At 57.0% G+C, this 19155-nt stretch overlaps 1 protein-coding gene across 2 annotated transcripts in view; it reads right to left on the bottom strand.

Moving 5' to 3' along the window:
• FBLN1 (fibulin 1) overlaps nucleotides 1-19155 on the bottom strand; it is an 80253-nt gene that overhangs the window by 31792 nt on the left and 29306 nt on the right. For both annotated transcript variants that reach the window (XM_047742633.1, XM_047742635.1), the window contains exons 7-14: nucleotides 18546-18683; nucleotides 17235-17372; nucleotides 13023-13166; nucleotides 12076-12204; nucleotides 11314-11439; nucleotides 8345-8464; nucleotides 7469-7600; nucleotides 5860-5983 (exon numbers count right to left, since the gene is read on the bottom strand). In XM_047742633.1, the coding sequence (XP_047598589.1) occupies nucleotides 5860-5983; nucleotides 7469-7600; nucleotides 8345-8464; nucleotides 11314-11439; nucleotides 12076-12204; nucleotides 13023-13166; nucleotides 17235-17372; nucleotides 18546-18683 (1051 nt within the window). The remainder of the gene's footprint in view (nucleotides 1-5859; nucleotides 5984-7468; nucleotides 7601-8344; nucleotides 8465-11313; nucleotides 11440-12075; nucleotides 12205-13022; nucleotides 13167-17234; nucleotides 17373-18545; nucleotides 18684-19155) is intronic.

The raw sequence follows: 19155 nt of genomic DNA, 5'->3' as shown, positions 1-19155 counted from the left end.
TCCTGTGACAGGTTCTACCTTCCTGTGACAGGATGGGGAGAGGTTCTGATTTCCTGTTATAGGTTCTAACTTCCTGTGCCAGATGATGATAGCTTCTAACTTCCTGTGATAGAATGGAAAGAGCTTCTAACTTCCTGTGACAGGTTCTACCTTCCTATGGCAGGATGGGAAGAGGTTTTGACTTCCTGTTACAGGTTCTAATTTCCTGTGACAGAATGTGACAGAGCCATCATCATGGCTCCTAATTTCCTGTGACAGGATGGAAAGAGACTCTAACTTCCTGTGGCAGGTTCTACCTTCCTGTGACAGGATGAGGAGAGGTTCTGACTTTCTGTCACAGGTTCTAACTTCCTGTGACAGAATGGACAGAGCTTCTAACTTCCTGTGACAGGATGGAAAGAGGTTCTGATTTTCTGTCACGGGTTCTAACTTCCTGTGACAGGATGGAAAGAGCTAACTTCCTCTGACAGGATGGGAAGAGGTTCTAACTTTCTGTTATAGTTCTAACTTCCTATGACAAGATGGTGATAGCTCCTAACTTCCTGTGATGGAGACAGAGACAGGTTCTAACTTCCTGTGACAGGATGGGGACATGAACTATCTTCTACCTCCTGAAGGCTGGCCTTCACACTCTGATGGCAGCCACCTTAGGGAGTGGAGCCAAAGTGCATAGCCCTATGGGGTATGGCAGAGCCTGTCCAGAGAGTTCTGCCATCTTGACTGTGCTGGGATGCTCCATCCGGAAACAGGTACTGTTCTAGTCCCCTGTCACGTCTCCCTTTCAGCCCTTCACGTTTCCAGGCCTCGTGTCAGGTTACACTTGGCGAGTGTGGTCTCCTTCTACATCCTGTCTCCAGCTCTTTATCGGGACTGGTAGGAAATCATTTCACTTATTTGGCCACTTGCCATTCTGAGTACTTAGAAAGGACAGCCCTGGAGTGAGCTCCATGAGCCTCCCTGGGGGATGGTCCCCCATGATAGGCGACAAGTCAGGCACGGGGGACCCAGAGACAGAGGGGAGAGACAGTAAAGAAGGTACGCAGAAGAGGGTGCTTTGAGGGGCGGCCTAACCCCAGGCACACCTAGTGCAGGCCAAATGGGAGTGTTCCGGGTGACCTGGGAGACCCTAAGGGACGGCGCCTGGCATCGGGCTGGGTTTCTCCTTTGTGTACTCACGTTGCTGTCCCACTTTGTCTTCCTGTTCTACTGATGGGAAGGTCAAAGCTCAGCGAGGACACGTCCTTGACTCCACGCTGGAGTAAGCGGTGGACACAAAATTGCACTCCCTGGAAAGCCTTCGGGCGCGCATGCACAAACACGCACTCACTGGCTATTTCAGGAAGGGCCTGGTGGGTCTGGCCAGCAGGTGGCACTAGAGTCTCCTTCATGGGACTTAGGCTGGCCCACGTCTGTGTGGCCTGTACCCTGTCCAAGGACAGGGTTTTGATTGGTCAGATGGAAGCGTTAGCCCAGCATGTGTGCGGGGGATCGTGCAGTAAGCGTGACGCTCTGGTACAGCTCCCGCAGGCCTCGTGCACCAGAGAATGTGACACTCTTCCAGGGGCTCCCCTGACCCCAAAGCCAGAGTACCCCAGCACTTTGTCAAACAAGGCGATCTGAGGCTGGCCCTTTCTGGAGCCCTTTCCCAAGGGCCAGGCCATGGCTCTATGGCTTCATCTCCAACACCCAGCACGGGACACTAGTATATGCTCAGTAAACGGACACAAATAACTACGGCCCCTGTTTCCCCATTAGTTCCAACCTCAACGGTCCTTCCCCGCTCTACCCTGCACTTACTGACACATCACAGAAGTCCTTAACTACTGCATCTGGGAAACTGCCTGTTTGGGCCCGCCACAAAAGCCTTCGTTAGTGGGTATGTCTGGACCGAGGAGGGGCCGCCGTCACGCAGAGAAGGGCCAGTTCCCGGGACCGCACGCCTTGGTTTCCATCTCATCGTGTACGAGAGAACAACGTGCCCCACTTTTTCATTCAAACAGATGGATCAGAACACCCTATTATCTGAGAAAGTACAATTACTGAAAGTTGGCACACACCGGAGAAGGAAGGTCCTCCAGGCCCAGCCCCTTCGCCTGGGAGTCATGGGCACCGGGGCCACCCCCCAGGCTGTCTGACGCTCACAGCCTTCCCGGCCGGCACTTCCCTGACTTCCATGCTCTTGTCATTCTGGAGAGAAGCCCCAGGAACAGGCTGAGGTGGGACACTCGCCCCTCTCTCCACCCACAATATGCCCTCGGGCCCAGAGCCACGCCAACCAGGGCTGCCCGGCCTTGCTCTGGCTTCCAAGACCACGAGTGTCAGGGCTCGGCCCTGCTGAGGGGATAAAGAGGATGTTTTCAGTCCCATCCCAGGCTCTGGAACACTTGGACATTCCTCCTGTGGGTCGGAGGGAATCGTGTGGTCAGGATCTTAACAAACGACATGATCCTAGAGGCCCAGCCCTGTGGTTTGTGTGGCCCGGCCTGCTGGGTCATGCTCCAGTTACCACCTCTCAGCTGCCAGGGACACTGCCCAGAAAGAGGCTGTGTGGAGAGAAAGAGGAAGTCTGAGGCCCAGAAAGAGAAAGAGAGAGAACATGAGTGCCTTCAATCTTCCCTCTCGAGGCACCCGAAATGCTCACCTCAGAAATGCTGGCTACTGGGTCTTTCCTAATACAGCTCTTCCAAATTTTACAAATTGCTTTCTGAAGGTCAGATAATAAATTCTCTAAGAGGAGTTTTGAGGAGGAGGAAAAGAAGCCATAAAAATGGTAAACTCCAGCCTGAGCCGTTAGTGGGGCTGAGAAGAACAGCCCCTCCTTGCTTGGAGCCCTGGCCGGCCTCCTGCCCATGTAGCTTCACAACTTGTCCGAGGCTGACACTAGGCTCACACTAAGCTCTGAGCTTCCGTTAACTCCCCTCCCTGGGAGGGGGCAACCAGGATAAGCCCCGTCCTGTGGCCAATCAACCTGGGATTCCGGTCCCAGCCCCCAATTCTTATGCTGGGCTCCTGGCTGGCCCATGATACCCCACCGGGATCAGCAAAGGAGAGGAGTGTAACCAGATGGGCTCCCATGTGTAGGGGTGGCGGCCCCGGCCACCCAGCCCTTCAGAGCCCCCACGTCGTCACCCATGTGAGGGCGGGGCAACTCCGTTGGTCACACGGTCAGCCAGCCACAGAACAAGAACGGCAGAGAACCTCCCCGTCGGGCTTGCTGCCCCCCGAGGTAGAGAAACAGGGATGTCTGGTGATCGTTCTCCTCCCCACGACTTTTTCTAACCATAGGCACTGGGGTGGCACTGGGCTGGATGCCTGGAGCTCATTCCCGCTAATCCTCGCTAATCCGCGAGGTCTTGCCACGCAGGTGTTGCAGACGCAGAAAGGACCCCTGGGTGGCCAAGACACTGACCTGAGGCCACAGCTCCGACAAACAGGAGAACAAGTCTGGAAGCTTAAAATCCCAGCCCGTTTCTTCCCATTTCCACACAGCCCCTCAGCCCAAGCCCGGACCTGGACACCGGGGCCCCACCCACCTTCCCTTCATCCATGAACACTGGCAGTGAAATACGCCTTTGGGGTGCCTACTCACACCCCACCAGGCTGAACCCAGTGTGAACTTCATGAGGGGGCTCCGCCTCACAATCCCTGCTCATCCCATGCAAACCGGGCAGGGGGACATCATCGTCCCCTTGATGGCTGGAGTATGGTGGCTCCGAGAAGCTCAACAGACCTGGAATGGACTGAGCTGGGAGGCAGACGTGCGTCAACCTGACTCCAGGCCGGCATCTTTCCAGAACGCCTCAGCATCCCCACGGGGCTTGAGAGCACTCAGGGGGGCTGGTGGTCCGGGAGTCAGGTCGAGACTCGGCTCCCAGCTCCTTTCTCCTCCCCTCTGCTGCACCGCTGGGTGGCGCTGGGGAGCAGGAACATGTGTCAATCTGGCCATTTTGGGGGGTGTGGCTGGGAGACTTCCTTCCCTTCTGACCTGTGTTGTGGGTGGGGGCCCACTTTCTGTTCTCACGGAAAATGATGAGCCCCCTCATTATCTGTCCCGGGCACCGGCTGATGAATCAATCCACGGACCAGGACAGACTGAGCCCTAGAGCATCAAGCCCCAGTGAGTGGAACACGGGTCCAGGTTCCCTGCTGAGCACCCCATCTCACGGCCGGAACCCCTTTGCTCCCCTGTCCATGGCCCTTCTTCCATCCTTCCCACCACCCCTTCCCTCTCTGCCTGACTCAGCTCTTCCCTCTTCCTTCCCTCTAGCCTCGCCTATTCCAGCACGCCCTGCCCCCCACTCCAGCCCCGTGGGGACCCCGCTACACTCTGTGGCCACTGCTGTTCCGTCTTGTGCCCTTAGTAGGCACGGTTCAGGGGTGGGAGGCTTTGCAGCCCGCTGTCTGCCCATGGTCCCCAAACAAGTAAATGACTTTGTCCAGTACGAGCCAACATGCGGCGGTGTGGGGCCCGGTCTGCCACTTTCAACCACAACCTTGACACACAGCGTCCACCTGGCAGCCCGGTGGCTTGGGAGACGTGCAGATCCCCCACAGGGATCAGAGCTGCCTCCTCTGGGTTTCATGGCTGGGTGTGAAGAAGTCCACGCCCTGTGCCAGCCGGTCTTCCAGAGTCCTCAAACCCAGACACAGACAAAGGCCCCAGAGAGCAGGCACTTAAAACACACAATGGCAGCCCAGCCTTGAAGTGAGGACACAGAACTTTCTTAGCAGTCAGAGGAATGGCCTCGCTGCCCTCTGGACCTCCGGGTAACCCACGAGGTCTCTGGAAGGCTGCACACTCGCAGACCCAGCTCTGGAGGGGCTGGGAGTTCGCGGGGGTGCAGGGAGGGCGCAAGCGGCTGCGTTTCCAGGAGGACAAATATACCCATGTGGGGGGAACAGAGCGGGCCTGCAGAGGTGGGTGGCCAGAGGGTGAGCGCAGACCCCAGGAGGAGCCCAGAGGGCCGCCGGGGAGACGGGTTATCTGAGCATCTCCCGTTCTGGCACTCGGCGAGCTGGAGGCCGGGCCAGAACCACAAGCCAGGGCAGCCGCCTCGAGGCTGCGCAAGTGGACACCAAGGCCGAGTGCACCAGCCAAGAAGGCCTTGACCCTCCAGCGAGAGCCGCCGACTTAAGGTTGAAAGGCCGAGTCATGGTCAGCCTGGCTGTGTGAGGGCTTTGAGCATTTCCATGGGTTGGAGGGAGGAGTCACGCATCTGTGCTCCCGAATCTGGCCCCCCTGGACAGCTCTTCCTGAGACTATGGACAGGGCACCCAACGAACCAGGGGCAGGGTGGTGTGTAAGGAGACCAGAGGGTCCTCACTCTGCCCTGAGGAAGGGTGTTTCTAGAACATTTCAGCACACATCCCACTGGCCTGGGAGGGAGGGAGCTTCCAGTGACATGGGAACACACAGCTTCAAGTCTGGGACACAGACCCTTCGTGCTGGGCCCACACTGTCACTGGGATGAATGGAATCTGGCTTTTAGGAAGTGGGGGGTCATCGATGGAGGATGCCCCAGCAATCTCAGCTTTCCCAGAACCAGCACTACCTTCATCTGGGTCAGAGGACGTGCATGTGAGAAAGCTGAGGCCCCGCGAGCTGTGCCCCTGCCCTGGTCCCAGCCTGGGGAAAGTGCAGGCCTGCTCCCCCAGGGCAGGCCCACCTGCCTTGAAGGCATTCCCAGGGCTCTCTGCACTCTCCTGACGTTTGGGGGCTGGAGCCTCAGGGGTCCCCCTGGTTTCCCAGGGCTCCCGTGGCGGGGGGTGGGCACAGTCAGTGAAGCACCCACCCAGCCCGGGAGCCACAGCCCACGGGAAGGCTGCCGCGGACACACCCCAGGGCCCCGAGGGACTTACGTGTCTGCGGAGCGGCGGTAGTTCTTGGGGCACTCGAAGGCCAGGCAGCGGAACCCCCCCTGGATGTTGAAGCAGGTCTCGTTGATGGAGCAGTTGTGGATGCCGGTCACACACTCATCGATGTCTGTGGGAGACCCCAGGGCAGCCCGGTGAAGGCGGAAGCCGCCCGCGTCCTCGCCATCCCGGACAGGGAGCCCAGGCCTCCCACCACGGCCCCTTCTCTCGCAGAATATCGGTGTTTATAGTTTGTACTTATTATGCACAGTTCCTGGGGTGAGGGGGAGAGGAGCAGGCCTGGAAGGGCCCCATACAGCACAGGTGAGGAGACCCGGGCTTAAGGGAATTCTAGGCTGCGCCCGGGTCCCGAGGTCAGTGACGCTGGGGGCACCGGCCTGAGAAGACCCTGGACGCAGGGAGCTGTCCCCTTCCCACAGCTCTCTGGAGCAGCCCCACGGCAGGGTCCGGGGGACACCACCACGCCTGGGAGGCATCTGTGAAGAGGGGCCAGGCGCCTGATGTTGGTGGCAAAAACAACTCCCAATGTCAAAGACGGAGGTTCAGGAATGTGCTTCTGCTGGTCCTGGCGGCGCACCCGGGCTGCGGTGAGGGAGGCTGGCCAGAGGCAAGAAAGTCATATCCTCCGCCAGAAAGGAGAAAACAAAGTGACGTCCACCCAGAGCTGCGGGTGAGCTGAGTGGGTCCCTCCCAGGAAAGGCCTCTGTTCCCGCCTGCCTTTGATCAAAGTCACCTTCTTCATGACCAGAGCTGACAGGGCAAAAAGTGGGGCCTCTGAAGCCTCTGGGTTGAGAGTCCCATGGAGGGGGGGGCTCTTGAGGAAGGGGCCGACAGACCCAAGCTCTGTGACTTAGCTTCTGGGGTTGTCCCTGGACCTATTCCTAGGGTCCTTCCTTCACAAATATCCACCCGGCATCCCCTCTTAGTTGGCAAAGAGCTCAGTTCCGGAGCTCACGATGACCCCTAGAGTGCTCTTAGACAAGGAGCCGAGTACAGATGTGTGTCACTGGCCCCCTCATTTAGCCCATGCTGGAGCCAACCCTGGCCCCAGGAGGACCCTCATGGCCATCGTGCTCAGAACTACAGAGACAGGTGGGCACACGACAGAACGCGCCCGTCCTCTCGCCCAGGCAGTCACCATCAACCCTTTGGGACAGAAGCCTCCAGCACCTGCTCCCCGTTCTGTCCTTAACTCGTGGCAGGCTCCCATCAAGGGTTCATCGGATGGGAAAAATGCCATTTGGAACGAGCGGCCCTGTGCTGTGGAATGGGGTCTTCTGGGCGCCGATCTCCCCTTTCCTCCTTGGCTACATCTTCCTAAAGGCTGTCATCCCCCATTCTGGCCCCCTGGGGGTGTCGAGGGCCCAGCAGGAGGATCAGAACTGCCTGAAGACAAGTGTGCCAGGTACGGGAGACCCGGGTGTGTGTGCAGAGTCCTCCCTCCCTGTCCCAGATGCCCCCATCTGCGGTGTCGCCCCTGGGCCAGGGAAACACATGCCCACAACAGAGCGGGGGGGGCCGCCCGGACTCAGCTCCCCCGCACTGCAGAGCCCTGCACACGGCCTGGGCGACCCCAGGGGTCCCGCACGCTCACCTTGGCAGTTGCGGCCGTTGGGGGCCAGCCTGTACCCAGACGGCGGGCAGCTGCACTGGAAGCTTCCAGCAATGTTGACGCAGCGATAGGAACAGATGTGGCCGCCGGTGGGCAGGGCGCATTCGTCGATGTCTGCGACGGAAAACACCCCTCAGCATCCCAACTGGGCCCCGGCCAGACCGCGATGGGGCATCTGGACACAGGAAGCCTCCGGATGTGGGGGCGGCCTCAGAAACTATCATGCCAGAAAGGGAAACTGAGGCCCAGAGAGGGGAAGAGGCTGGCCTAGGGTCACACAGCGAGGTGGTGATGTAAAGCGTGGCAGACCGGGGGCTCAGGGAGGGGGACGGCACACAGGACGGGTGATCCGCAGGCCCCAGGTTCGTGCTGATGCCGAGGACAGATGTGCTCATAAAAACGATACCCGCCGGGGGGGCCCTAACAGCAGCTGCCTCGAGCGCCCGAGGTGCACCAGGCACCCTGCAAAGCCCTTCTAGGCCGACCTCCGCTTTAATCCTCTGACAGCCTGGCAGGTCTGGGCTCAGCCCTCGGGGGCAGAGGACACATGCCCCGGCCAAGGGCAGGCAGAGCTTCGGGTCAGGCCTGCGGGTGGCCCCCTGGGCCCCCGCTGTATCCCAGGGTCACCACCAAGCCCGGCCACATGCGGTTCCTGACATGCTGGTTCAAGGTCCCGGCCCACATGACGCTCGCCGGTTACGTGTTCGCTGCTTTCTATTCCTCACTCGCTATGGCTTCTTTGTATCCAAATAAATCTCAGCTGGAGGGGAAAAGGACCCCACCACCCACCAGCCCGGAAAGGCATTCAGCGGAAGGGGGTTTGGAGTCCCCTCCCCTCGGCCGAGTGGGTGACCCCACCTTCGCAGGTGACGCCGTCCACGTCACTGAGCTGGTAGCCTCGCCGGCAGTAGCACTGGTAGGAGCCGTACACGTTGGCACACTCCTGGCTACAAGGGTTGCTGCTGCACTCGTTCACGTCTGAAAGACACGGGGCACCGCAGGTCAGCGCTTGGAGCTGGCCACCCACCCCTGCTCCTGGGCGGGGCTGGAGACACAGCAGCTCCCTCAAGAGGAAGGGCCAGAAGTCCCATGGCGCTCAGCACTCGCGCTTGGGGCTGGGGACCCACCTGGGGTTGTCCTGAGGGAGCACGGCCCCCACTCCATCCCCCATGCTGGACAGATCTGGAACCTCTCATCGGGACCACAGTAAAGCCTCCAGTCTTGGCTCCTTCCAGTGGGTCCTCCCCAGCCTACCGCCAGGTCAGTTCTAGTCCTCAAATGGAGCTCTGATCACAGCCCTCCCCGTTGCACCCCTAAGACAATGCCCTCTGCAGAGCAGCGGGCCTGGGTGAAGAGCCGGGATGCCAACATTTCTAACACGCCAGTGCTTGGCATGCACCAGCCCACTGGGCAGCACCGGGCTCCTGTTCCTCTGTCTCCTTCCCTTAAAGCAAAAATCAGCACACACCCGGCCCACCACCTGGTTTTGTAAATAAAGTTTTATTGGCACATAGCTACGCTCACTCCCTCATTTACCCCAGTCTGTGGCTGCTTTCGAAACGCAGCAGCAGAGGTGATAAGCTACAACACAGAGCGTAGCTGGCTGAGCCTGAAATATTTACTATGTGGCTTTTAGGGAAAAAAATTGCCAACCCCTGGCCTAGAAGTCCCTTCTCGCATGTATTTACTGCTAACTCCTAGCAGGGCAGGAGGGGTGAGCAGCTTAGAGTGTCCATTAGCTTCTCACCCCATGTTCTGTCCTACAGTAACCTCGTGCCCAGCCTGGCTATCACCTGCTCACCAGGTCGCCTGCTCAGCTCTGCCCCCTGGGGTTACTTGTCACATCCTACAGACACTCCTTGAAGGCAGAGACCACGTTCTCGCCACCCACCTTGCCAGAGGGCCTTTCTAAATGCTTAGTGGAATGATGCGGCCAAGCTGGCCAGGCCCTGATTTCCTGTCCCCAGTGCGGCCACTAATGTAGATGTGAGTATCTCCTCTCCGGTCACTTCGGAGTGACAAGGAATGGCATAAGCCACGAACGATAGCAGCAAGGACAAGGACATCGGCGGTCTCCACAGACGGCACTTCGTCTGGTGCGGGACCCTGCCCCAGGACGAGCTCGTCCCATGCTTCACCCCAACTCCCGGTAAGGTGGGTCCCGCCACCCCACACATTTGCAGAGGAGGACGCTGGGGCCAGAAATGCTGAGTTACTCCTTCAAGGCCAAAAAATGGCAGAGCTAGGATTAGAATCCAAGCTCAAGGGGACCCAGCCCACGTGTGAACAGTTTCCTTGCCGATACCCATGCATTGGGTCTGTTCTTGGGGGCAGATCCGAGATTCTTGTGGGGACCCTAGGGCCCAGGACCCCATCTCACTGTCCAGCCTCCCGTTTGAGAACTGTGCGCCCTGGGTGCCTCTGAGCATAGTGGACTTTCGTGATCCTTCCGTGGTTGGTCCAAAAGTTGTGCGGGACAGTGGGAGAGGATCGCTGAGGGCTGCCAAAGCTCTTTCCTTCGCTGACCCCAGACCCTAATTCCCACAGAAGATGTGATAGCTGTTGAGCACCTACTGTGTACCAGGCCCTGTGCTGAATGTATGACCCACCATCTCGGTCCATGCCCCGAGGAGGCCGGTGTTCTGTGCTAACCAAAACACTCGGCACAAAGAGCTCCGTCCAACCCCTACCAGGTGGACGGAGAGACCCGACCAGACTTCAGCCTAGCTTCTACGGGCCCAAGACAGGAAAGCCTAGAGTGACAGGCTCGAACCCTTAAAATGCCTCCTAAAAAGCTCAGTGCTGGGGTGCCTGGGTGGCTCAGTGGGTTAAGCCTCTGCCTTCGGCTCAGGTCATGATCCCAGGGTCCTGGGATCGAGTCCCATATCGGGCTCTCTGCGCGGCGGGAAGCCTGCTTCCCTTCCTCTCTCTCTGCCTGCCTCCCTGCCTACTTGTGATCTCTGTCAAATAAATAAATAAAATCTTTAAAAAAAAAAAAAAAAAAAAGGCTCAGTGCTGCCCAAAGGAGAGACTCAGTATTCTGACCAACACCTGACAACATGCCCTGGCCTCCTCTTTCTTACAAGTAATTACTTGATAAAACTTGCAAATGCAAACCCTCTCTCTGTCCCTTCGAGATGTAGCCTCTGCAACCCAAGAGTCTTCCTCCAGGATGCAGGAATCATGCCTTCGAGACGTGATCATCAGGAAGGGGAGGCCCCCGTCTCCCATTCTCTGTGGGAGGGAGGAGCTGGTTAGCAGGTGCAGCCCGCCTAAGCAGGCTGACCCCCCCACCCAGCACCGTGTGGGACGACTCCTGAGCATGGCCCAGCATTTCAAAAGCCTGTGGCCTTTTGTTTCAGCAGAGCTCAGATGGATCTCCACTGATGTCTCTCTCTGCTACTGCAACAGTGTGAGTAAAACCTGTCTTCCAATTTACTTGAAAATCTGACCTCCCAACCCCGTTTCTCCTGTCAGGGCACAGAGGCAGGTGACGTCGGCCACTGCTCCCAGTCAGATGAACACAGGGTGTGTCAGATGTCGCCAAATCCCACACTCTCGGCCACAACCCACACAGCTTCTTCGGCTTAACCACCTCCGTGCGTGGCCCTGGGCGGACGCCACCAGGCGGTCCAGGGCCCAGAAGGGACTGGGTGAGCAGTCTTCTCTGACAAGCCACTTTTGACAGGCGCTTCCCCAACCAGCGCGTCACCTAATACGTGCTAGGGAAACAAACTCGCGGCCATCCCGTGGGTCTGCAGGTTGAGCAGTGGCTCTCCCCGGGACCAGGCGTCCTGGCGCGCCCCGCCCTGGCCACATGGCCTCACCTTCACACGACCGGCCGTCGGCAGAGAGCCGGAAGCCCACAGTGCAGCTGCAGAAGTAGGAGCCGGGCGTGTTCTCACACTTGTGGCCGCATAGACGCCCGGGGTAGCGCCGACACTCGTTGATGTCTGCAACAGAGCGGATGGGGCCGGCTCAGGGCAGCGTCCCCCACCCATGCCACCTCTGCCCACGAACTCCCAGTGTCCCCACCGTCTGCAGCTGCATCTCTTGGAGGAGAGAGGCAGAGTGACTGGTCCCAAAGCCCCCAGCAGTCAGTGGGCGTGCCAGGGGCCACTCCTGGCCCTCCTGTGGACGTGCCCACCTGCCAGTTCTCCACCCCAGAGCCCTGAAGGACGGTCCGCTGGCTCAGACACATGACTCTGGTGGGTGGGGCAGTTGCCAGCCCTTCCCTCCCCCGAAGCAGCCTGGTTTTGGGGTGGCAGGTGGCGGCCTGCGGGGTCTGTCCCGTTCCCAGCAGGGAGACAGCCATACCACCATTCATTCTTCCGCCATGAGCCCTGACTCTGGGAAGTCACTCGTGCTTCCGGACATTTGGAGAGCCGGATGTAGTCTCCTACACCCCTGCCCACCTTGGGTTGAGCAGAGTACCTGCTGTATGGGTGGGGGCCTGGGTCACACCTGCGAGTGCAGCTGCAGGGCGGGAACCTGAATGGGGGTCCCCCATCGCGGGGTCTGCTCTCTGGGACCGCTGCACCGGGACTTTTTCAGGGGGCCACCCAGGGCCTGCAGGGACACCCACGTACCCACACACGTCCTGCTGATGCCGTCAAAATAGTATCCAGCCTTGCACTCGCAACGGAAGCTTCCGGGGGAGTTCATGCACAGGTGCCCCGGCCCACAGGGCTCGGCGGGCGCCGCACACTCGTCCACGTCTGGTAAAAGAGAATGACGCATTGAAAACTGTTTAGTGTGGGTTTTTCTTTTCACCCTAAGATGATCAGAAAGGAAGACAAGAAAGCAGCAAACTAAAATGTACATTGACAAAGCAGCATTATTTATTCTTCAACACGATGTCACAGGACACCTGCCGCGTGCTGGGCCCCGTGCTGGGGAGGCAGCTGACCCAGACGCAGCCCCTACGCTAGGGGCCACCTACTCTGGCTGGCCAGTGATGGCCCTGGGAAAGGCAGGAAGTACCTAGTGACCCGGGGGAGCCACCAGGGAAGTGCTCTGGGAGTCAGAGGGAGAAGGACTCCTTCCAGCTAGCAGGGATCTGGGTCCAAAGGAATGTAGCAGCAGGTGGGCAGAGGAAAAGGTGTAAAAGCAGAAAACCACACAGAGAAGAAAGAGCAGAGCTGACTTAGGGAGCAGCAAGACCTATTTCATCTGAATTATAAGGTTTGCGAAGTTGGGGCCACCTCAGGAGGACTGAATTGTAAGCAGAGTCACTGCCTGTCCCCTCTCACCACTGGAGATTGTGAGTGGGGAGGAACAAGGGAGCTTTCAGCTCAGGACACCCTGGACAGACTGAAAGGGACAAAGCTGGGCACAGTGGGAGGCTGGCATCCTACTGCAACAGTCCCAGCAATTGATGATAAAGGTCTATGCTTGGAGTTGAGCAGTGGGATGGATGGAGAGGTAGAAACAGCTTCACTTTGGGGATTTCTTCTCCCCTTCCAGGGAAGGAAGGGATGTGCTGGGAGCAGATAGGAAAGTTCATATCAGACCGGTTCTCTTTTTAAATACCAACCAACACAGCGGGTTCCCTCCTCGTTGAGATGGTAACCACGGCCACAGTTGGGCACATTCTTCTGGCATGTGTAGGAGCCCTCTGTGTTGATGCATGTCTGCCCAACAGGGCATGGGGCGCTGATACTTAAACACTCATTGATATCTACAGCAGGGAAGACAGAGCCAAGGCAGTTAAACACGGGGGACCTCCAAAAACCCAACGACCCAATCTCCAAAACACCGCCACATCCCCTCCTCACTGCAAAACCTCACCCAGAGGTACTATGAAGCCCGCTCACCCTGAACCACACACCAGCCCCCCAGCTGGCTCCCAGATCTCGCCAGCACATGCCACCTTCAAATACAACGTGCCTAGGCCATTTCCCTGGCCCTGGACCTTCAGCCCATCCGTCTTTCCCTGCACGGCATCTGAGGCTGCCTGCCTGGTTCTCGGGACTACCCACTGTCAAGTGGCCATGTCCCTTCTGAATCCCACACACCCAGAGAGTGCAAACCAGTAAACGCTCAAGGATAAACGCTCGGTCCTCCAGCTCCCCTTTGGTGCAAAATCACAGAGGCAGGGGCACCTGGGTGGCTCAGCCGCTTAAGTGTTCAACACTTGATTTTGGCTCAGGTCACCATCTCAGGGTCGTGAGATCGCACCCCCATCAGGCTCCACGCCGAGTGTGAAGTCGGCTTAAGATTCTCTCTCCCTCTCCCGCTGCCCTTCCCCTCACTCCAGTTCTCTCTCTCAAACAACAACAACAAGCCATGCAGGCTGAACTTCTTACTAGGGAGAGAATTCTAAGGTTTATAAGAATTGCCTTCTCGGGGCACCTGGGTGGCTCAGTGGGTTAAGCGTCTGTCTTTGGCTCAGGTCATGATCTCAGGGTCCTGGGATCGAGCCCCACATCGGGCTCTCTGCTTAGCAGGGAGCCTGCTACCCCCCTCTCTCTGCCTGCCTCTCTGCCTACTTGTAATCTATGTCAAATAAATAAATAAAATCTTAAAAAAAAAAAAAAAGGAATCCCCTTCTCAGATACTTACAAAGCATCTAGGGGACAAAGAGAAGGGAGTGATGGTAGAAGACTCCCGAGCTGACGTCGGAAAGAGGGACCTGCTGTACTTCTCCCCTCCTGGCCTCACCCCATCCTCCTCAGACAGTCGGTGACCAGCCGCACCCTCCCCCTTGAGTCAGCCTCTCCAGCCAGTGTAGCACTTAACAGTTTACAAAAGCACGTAGGTGGGTGCCTGGGTTGCTCAGTGGGTTGAGCCGCTGCCTTCGGCTCAGGTCATGATCTCAGGTTCCTGGGATCGAGTCCCGCATCGGGCTCTCTGCTCAGCAGGGAGCCTGCTTCCCTCTCTCTCTCTCTGCCTGCCTCTCTGCCTACTTCTGAACTCTCTCTGTCAAATAGATAAATTAAATCTTTAAAAAAAAAAAAAAAAAGCACGTAGGTCCCTGCTGCCCTCGCCTGCCGCAGTTGGCCTGTGAGTTAGGCAGGGCCAGGATTATTCTCTGCGTTTTATAGACAAGGAAACTCCCCCAGGACGAGGCTGGTCCCAGGGACCACTCAGCTCTAGAATCAGGGAGCCCCGCCTCCCAGCCCTTAAATCAGGGGTGGGCAAACTGCAGCCTGCCGGCCAAATCCAGCCCACTGCCTGTTTTTGTCAATAAAGCTTTATTGGAACACAGCCATGCCCATTCTCTTACATACTGTCTACAGCTGTTTTCACAAGCTACAACAGAGACCCCATAGCTCATGAAGCTGGTATTATGCAGCTGCAGGGCTGTCTGCCAGTGGCCGGAGGGGAACAGGCAGGCTTGTGGGGTACCAGATGGTTCCAGGATCCCCGGGAAGATAAATGTGGTTGCCCATGAGGTCAGAGCTTCCCACCACCTCACACTGTTCTGGAGGGAGTGAGGGTGCCATCGGCAGAGGTGTGCAAGCTGAAGACCCGGGTGCACACAGGGGAGGGGAAGCAGCCTCTTCCAGACAGCCTAGCATTGGATCCCGACACGCTTTCTCCTTGTACAGAAGTATTTGGGATGACCCAGTCATTTGTTTTTTTTTAAATGACAAAAAGGTACTGCTGTAAAATGATGTCGAAATAAGATTGTTAAGGAATGGGTGGGGGCAGGGAGCCTGTGGCAGCTGACTCTGGCCCCATTTGCATCAGAAAAAGAGCCTCCAGAGAGCCAGAGCTCCGAGAGGCACACAGACTCTGCTGATCTAAACAGAAATGTTTCCTTTCTGCACTTTGGGATTTGCTTGCATTTTTGTAAATAAAGATTATACATATATACATATTTTATATATATATAAAACTTTTGAAATCAAGAAAATTTTTTTAAAGAAAGAATCCTGAGTCTGGTTGCAAGGATGGTGGGCCCAAGAAAAGGGGGGCTGCCCCAGGGTGAGACGAGGGGCGCCTCATGGTTGGTTGGCAAACATTCTGAATCGCCAGGTGCTGGCCGGTGGGGCTCCTTCGGGGCTTTCCTGCACTCCCCCAGGCTCTCCCCGCGTCTAGGGGAAGACACGAAGGGAGCTGTCCCCTCCCTCCCGCTACTCTCCCACCTTGTCCCTGCACGGTCCGCACCCCACAGAGTAAGAGGTGGGGGCCTCCCTGACACTTGCCAACGGCTCCGGCTCCTTCCTCACGGGCACCGGGGCTGCGCCTGCTATGAGTCAGGGTTTCCATCCGGAACAGATGCCAGCCTCCTCGCAGAGCCCCCACCCAGCGCACAGCAAGTCTGGGCAGGCCCTTCCTCCCTGCTGGCCCTGGGAGGGCCAGTCAGCCCCAGGCTCATGGTCCCCTGTGCTGGGTGGGAGCTGGGGAGGGGCCAAGCCCGGCCAAGCTGAGCCCCTCCCACCTCATCCCAGCTCCGACAGTTCCCCACACTCCCCGCCCATCCTGACAGGGGGGCTGCTTTAAAGAAGAAGGCTGGGGCAGGGCTCCAAGGAGGCCCCTGTCCAAAGTGGGGGGTCACTGTTGTATTTGTCTTTAAATATCCCAGGGTGGTTAAAAAAAGGGGGGGGGCGAGGAGAGCTTTCAGTCCAAACTACCATTCCAAATCAAAGAACAATACAGATTTCTCTTAGAGGCTGAGCCAGACCTAGGACAAAACCCGGCCATCCCTCGTTCACAGACCCTTCAAGGAGGGTAAGGGGGCAGCCCCAGGGAGTATGGGTTCTAACAGGTGGCATCTGCAGCTCTCATCTGGAGAGAAGTCTTCCTGTCTTAAGGGCAGGATCTAAAAAGCTTCTGCCGAGCAGAGGCCAAGGCCAGGTCTGCAGATCTAGACGCCAAGGCCAACAGCACACGGTGCCTGAGCCAGGGGTTAGCCAGGCTGAGTCCAGGAGCAAGGGCAGGCCCCTCCCATGTGTAAAGCCGGTGATAGGTCCTGCTCCGCTCCCTGCCCCTCCCTACCTGAGCTTCCGGCCAGGCCTCTACGCTCCCATGGGATTTTCTTCCTCCCACAGTGGTGGGGTTTTTGGGGGTGAGATACATGTGACAGAAAATGTGCCACTTTCCCTAATTTTAAGTCTCCAGAAGGAGGCGTCCACTACGTTCGCGCTGCCATGCAACCATCACCACCATCCAACCACACAACTTTTTAATTTTCCCCGACTGAGACTCCCTGCCCAGTCAACACCAGCTCCCCACTCCCCTGCCCCAGGTCCTTGGCACCTCCCACGCTCCTCTCCACCTCTGTGAAACTGACTACTAACACGGAGTATCTTTCAAAACACGTTTTTAAGACCACAGGCACTTCACCATCCTCATGTTCGATCCTTGCCTCAAGCCTCTAAGGCAGATGGCATGAATATTCCCATTTTACAGAGGAAGAAATTAAGGGTCAGAGGAAGGGAGTCAATTACCTTAAGTTCTAAACCAGGTGTAGACTCCAAAATTGAAGCCAAACCAGGGCTTTTGTGTAAACCTGGGGTTGCTAAACTCTAGCCCCGGGGCCAACCCCAGCCTGTACCTGTTTTGGTAAATCAAGTTTTGTGGGGACACAACACTGCCCACTCGTTCACGTATCCATGGCTACTTTCTGCAGAGCTGAGCCCAGATGGCCCACGAGGCCTCAGTGTCTGCTCCCCGGGCCTTGATAAGATACGCTTGTCGACCTCTGCTCGGAGGCCCCCCAAGATCCGGAGACATGGCCCAGCTCCGAGGCATTCGCCCCGCCTGGGGGACCCTCTGAGCCCTGGTGACAGCGTCTTACCGATACAGTTGCCTAGAGCATCCTGTATAAAACCATTCTTGCACTGTAGCTTGGGTCTGCAGCGGAAGGATCCCAGAGTATTCTGACAGATAAAATCGGGGAGGCAGTTATGAATACCACTCTCACACTCGTCAATATCTGGTACATCATAAAAAAAGGAAATTGTTAGCAAGAGTCCTGTCAGAAACATCTCACAACATTTAAAAATCACAAGAACGCTTTTTTTTATATGCTCATTACTCAGACTACAACCCAAAACGTTCCAATAGAGAAATCACATTAAAAAAAGAGCCTGGGTTCGCCAAATAGTGCTCGCATCGCTGAAGATTGAAAACTCGCTCTCTCTCTCGCTCTCTCTGTCTCTTTTTTCCCAAGGCTCTTATGAGGCAAACTTTCTGTTATATAATAAATATCACAGGCATTTTCCTGGCAGTATGTGGGATTTTTTTTTCCTTCACTTGAGGCTAAGTGCATGTTTAGTTTAGATAATAAGCAATGATCTTCGTGGCAATAAACACTGTCCCTCTAAAGTTATTCTGAAATCGTCACGATATTCCAAATAGGAACAATGGTGATTGTCATGATTGGACACGTTGGCTGCCCTTCCCCTGAAGTTCATGGCTGTCAAGTGTTCCAGAGCGTATACTCAGCTGGCTGGGCCCCTGGGTTCTCAGGGCCCAAACCGCCCCGCGAGGGTGGAGAGGAGCGAGCTTGCCCAAAGACCCTCAGACGTCAGGAGGGTGTGCCTGGCCTTTGAGTTACCCTCGTAACTCGACCAAAATTTTCACACAAGTGGTTTTGTCATTCTGGAGGGCTGGAAAGCCTCAGAAGAAAACTATGTCCTCAGAGATCCTCAGCAAAGCCTTATCTGCCAAATGACATCTACGACTTGGCAGGGAGAGGCTGGCAGCCAGAAATGTCATGTTTTCATGCAGCGGAAGAGATTATGTTTGAACTCCAAGGAAGCCTGGAGTCGGAGGGAAGGCAGCTGTTTTCAAAAATAATTTGGGGGGGGGGGTGCAGGGAGAAAGCACATGGAAGCACCTGAAATTCACCTCAGGACTTGTTCTGAAAGGATTCTGCCCTGAGCCCTTCCAGAAATGCAAACTCACCACTGTCATTAACTCAACGTTACAGTAAAGAAGGTAAGTCTTTACCAACAGCTTAACTGGTCAGCGTCCCCGGGCAGTCACGGGGTGCGACACACGGCACCAGGGAACCCAGAGCCTCCCGGAGCCCGGTGCTGCCTCTACCAGCACATCCTATCTAGTCGTGGGGAGCTGAGGTGGGCAGACCCAGAGCATGTCATACCTTTGCAGTCATTGTCCTCCGTGAGCTCGTAGCCAGTCCCACAGCTACTATCTCTCTGGCAGCGGAAGGAGCCCGCAGTGTTAACACAGGACTCTCCGAGCCTGCAGTTGTGCTCGCCCATGACACACTCGTTGATGTCTAGGAGAGATGGAGGCAAAGCAGGAGTAACCAGCCAGAACCACGGGCCCCCACATGCTTTGTCGAAAAGAATGTTCCAGAAGGCGTGGTGCAATTGGTTCCCAGCCTCTGTCCAGCCCCCACGCACGTGCCTATGTGGGGTCCTGGGCACCCACCCCCAAATCAAAAGCAGTGGTTTCTTTCCCCTGCTCCGTTTCAGATCTGCTGCTCTCTCTGAGCACCCACGAAGCAAGTGCCAGGCCCTGAACCCGAGGCACGTGATCCTTAAGACCTCTACGAGAGGCGATACCCTTCCTCCATCTGCCTCGCCTCAGACAGGAGGCGCCAAGAGAGGCCAAGGGACGTGCCCAGGGCTACTTGGCAGATTCTGGATTCAGAGCCTGCTCAGACCCCCAAAGCCAGCCCTCTTCCCCAACACGGTGCTTGGCACCGTGCACCGTGGACTCCAGGGTATGCTGGTTTTCACCTATGG

This window comes from Lutra lutra, chromosome 8 (genome assembly GCF_902655055.1).
Source record: "Lutra lutra chromosome 8, mLutLut1.2, whole genome shotgun sequence".
Classification (NCBI taxonomy): Eukaryota; Metazoa; Chordata; class Mammalia; order Carnivora; family Mustelidae; genus Lutra; species Lutra lutra.
Note: the sequence above shows the minus strand (reverse complement) of the source record. Positions and strands in the feature narration are given on the sequence as shown.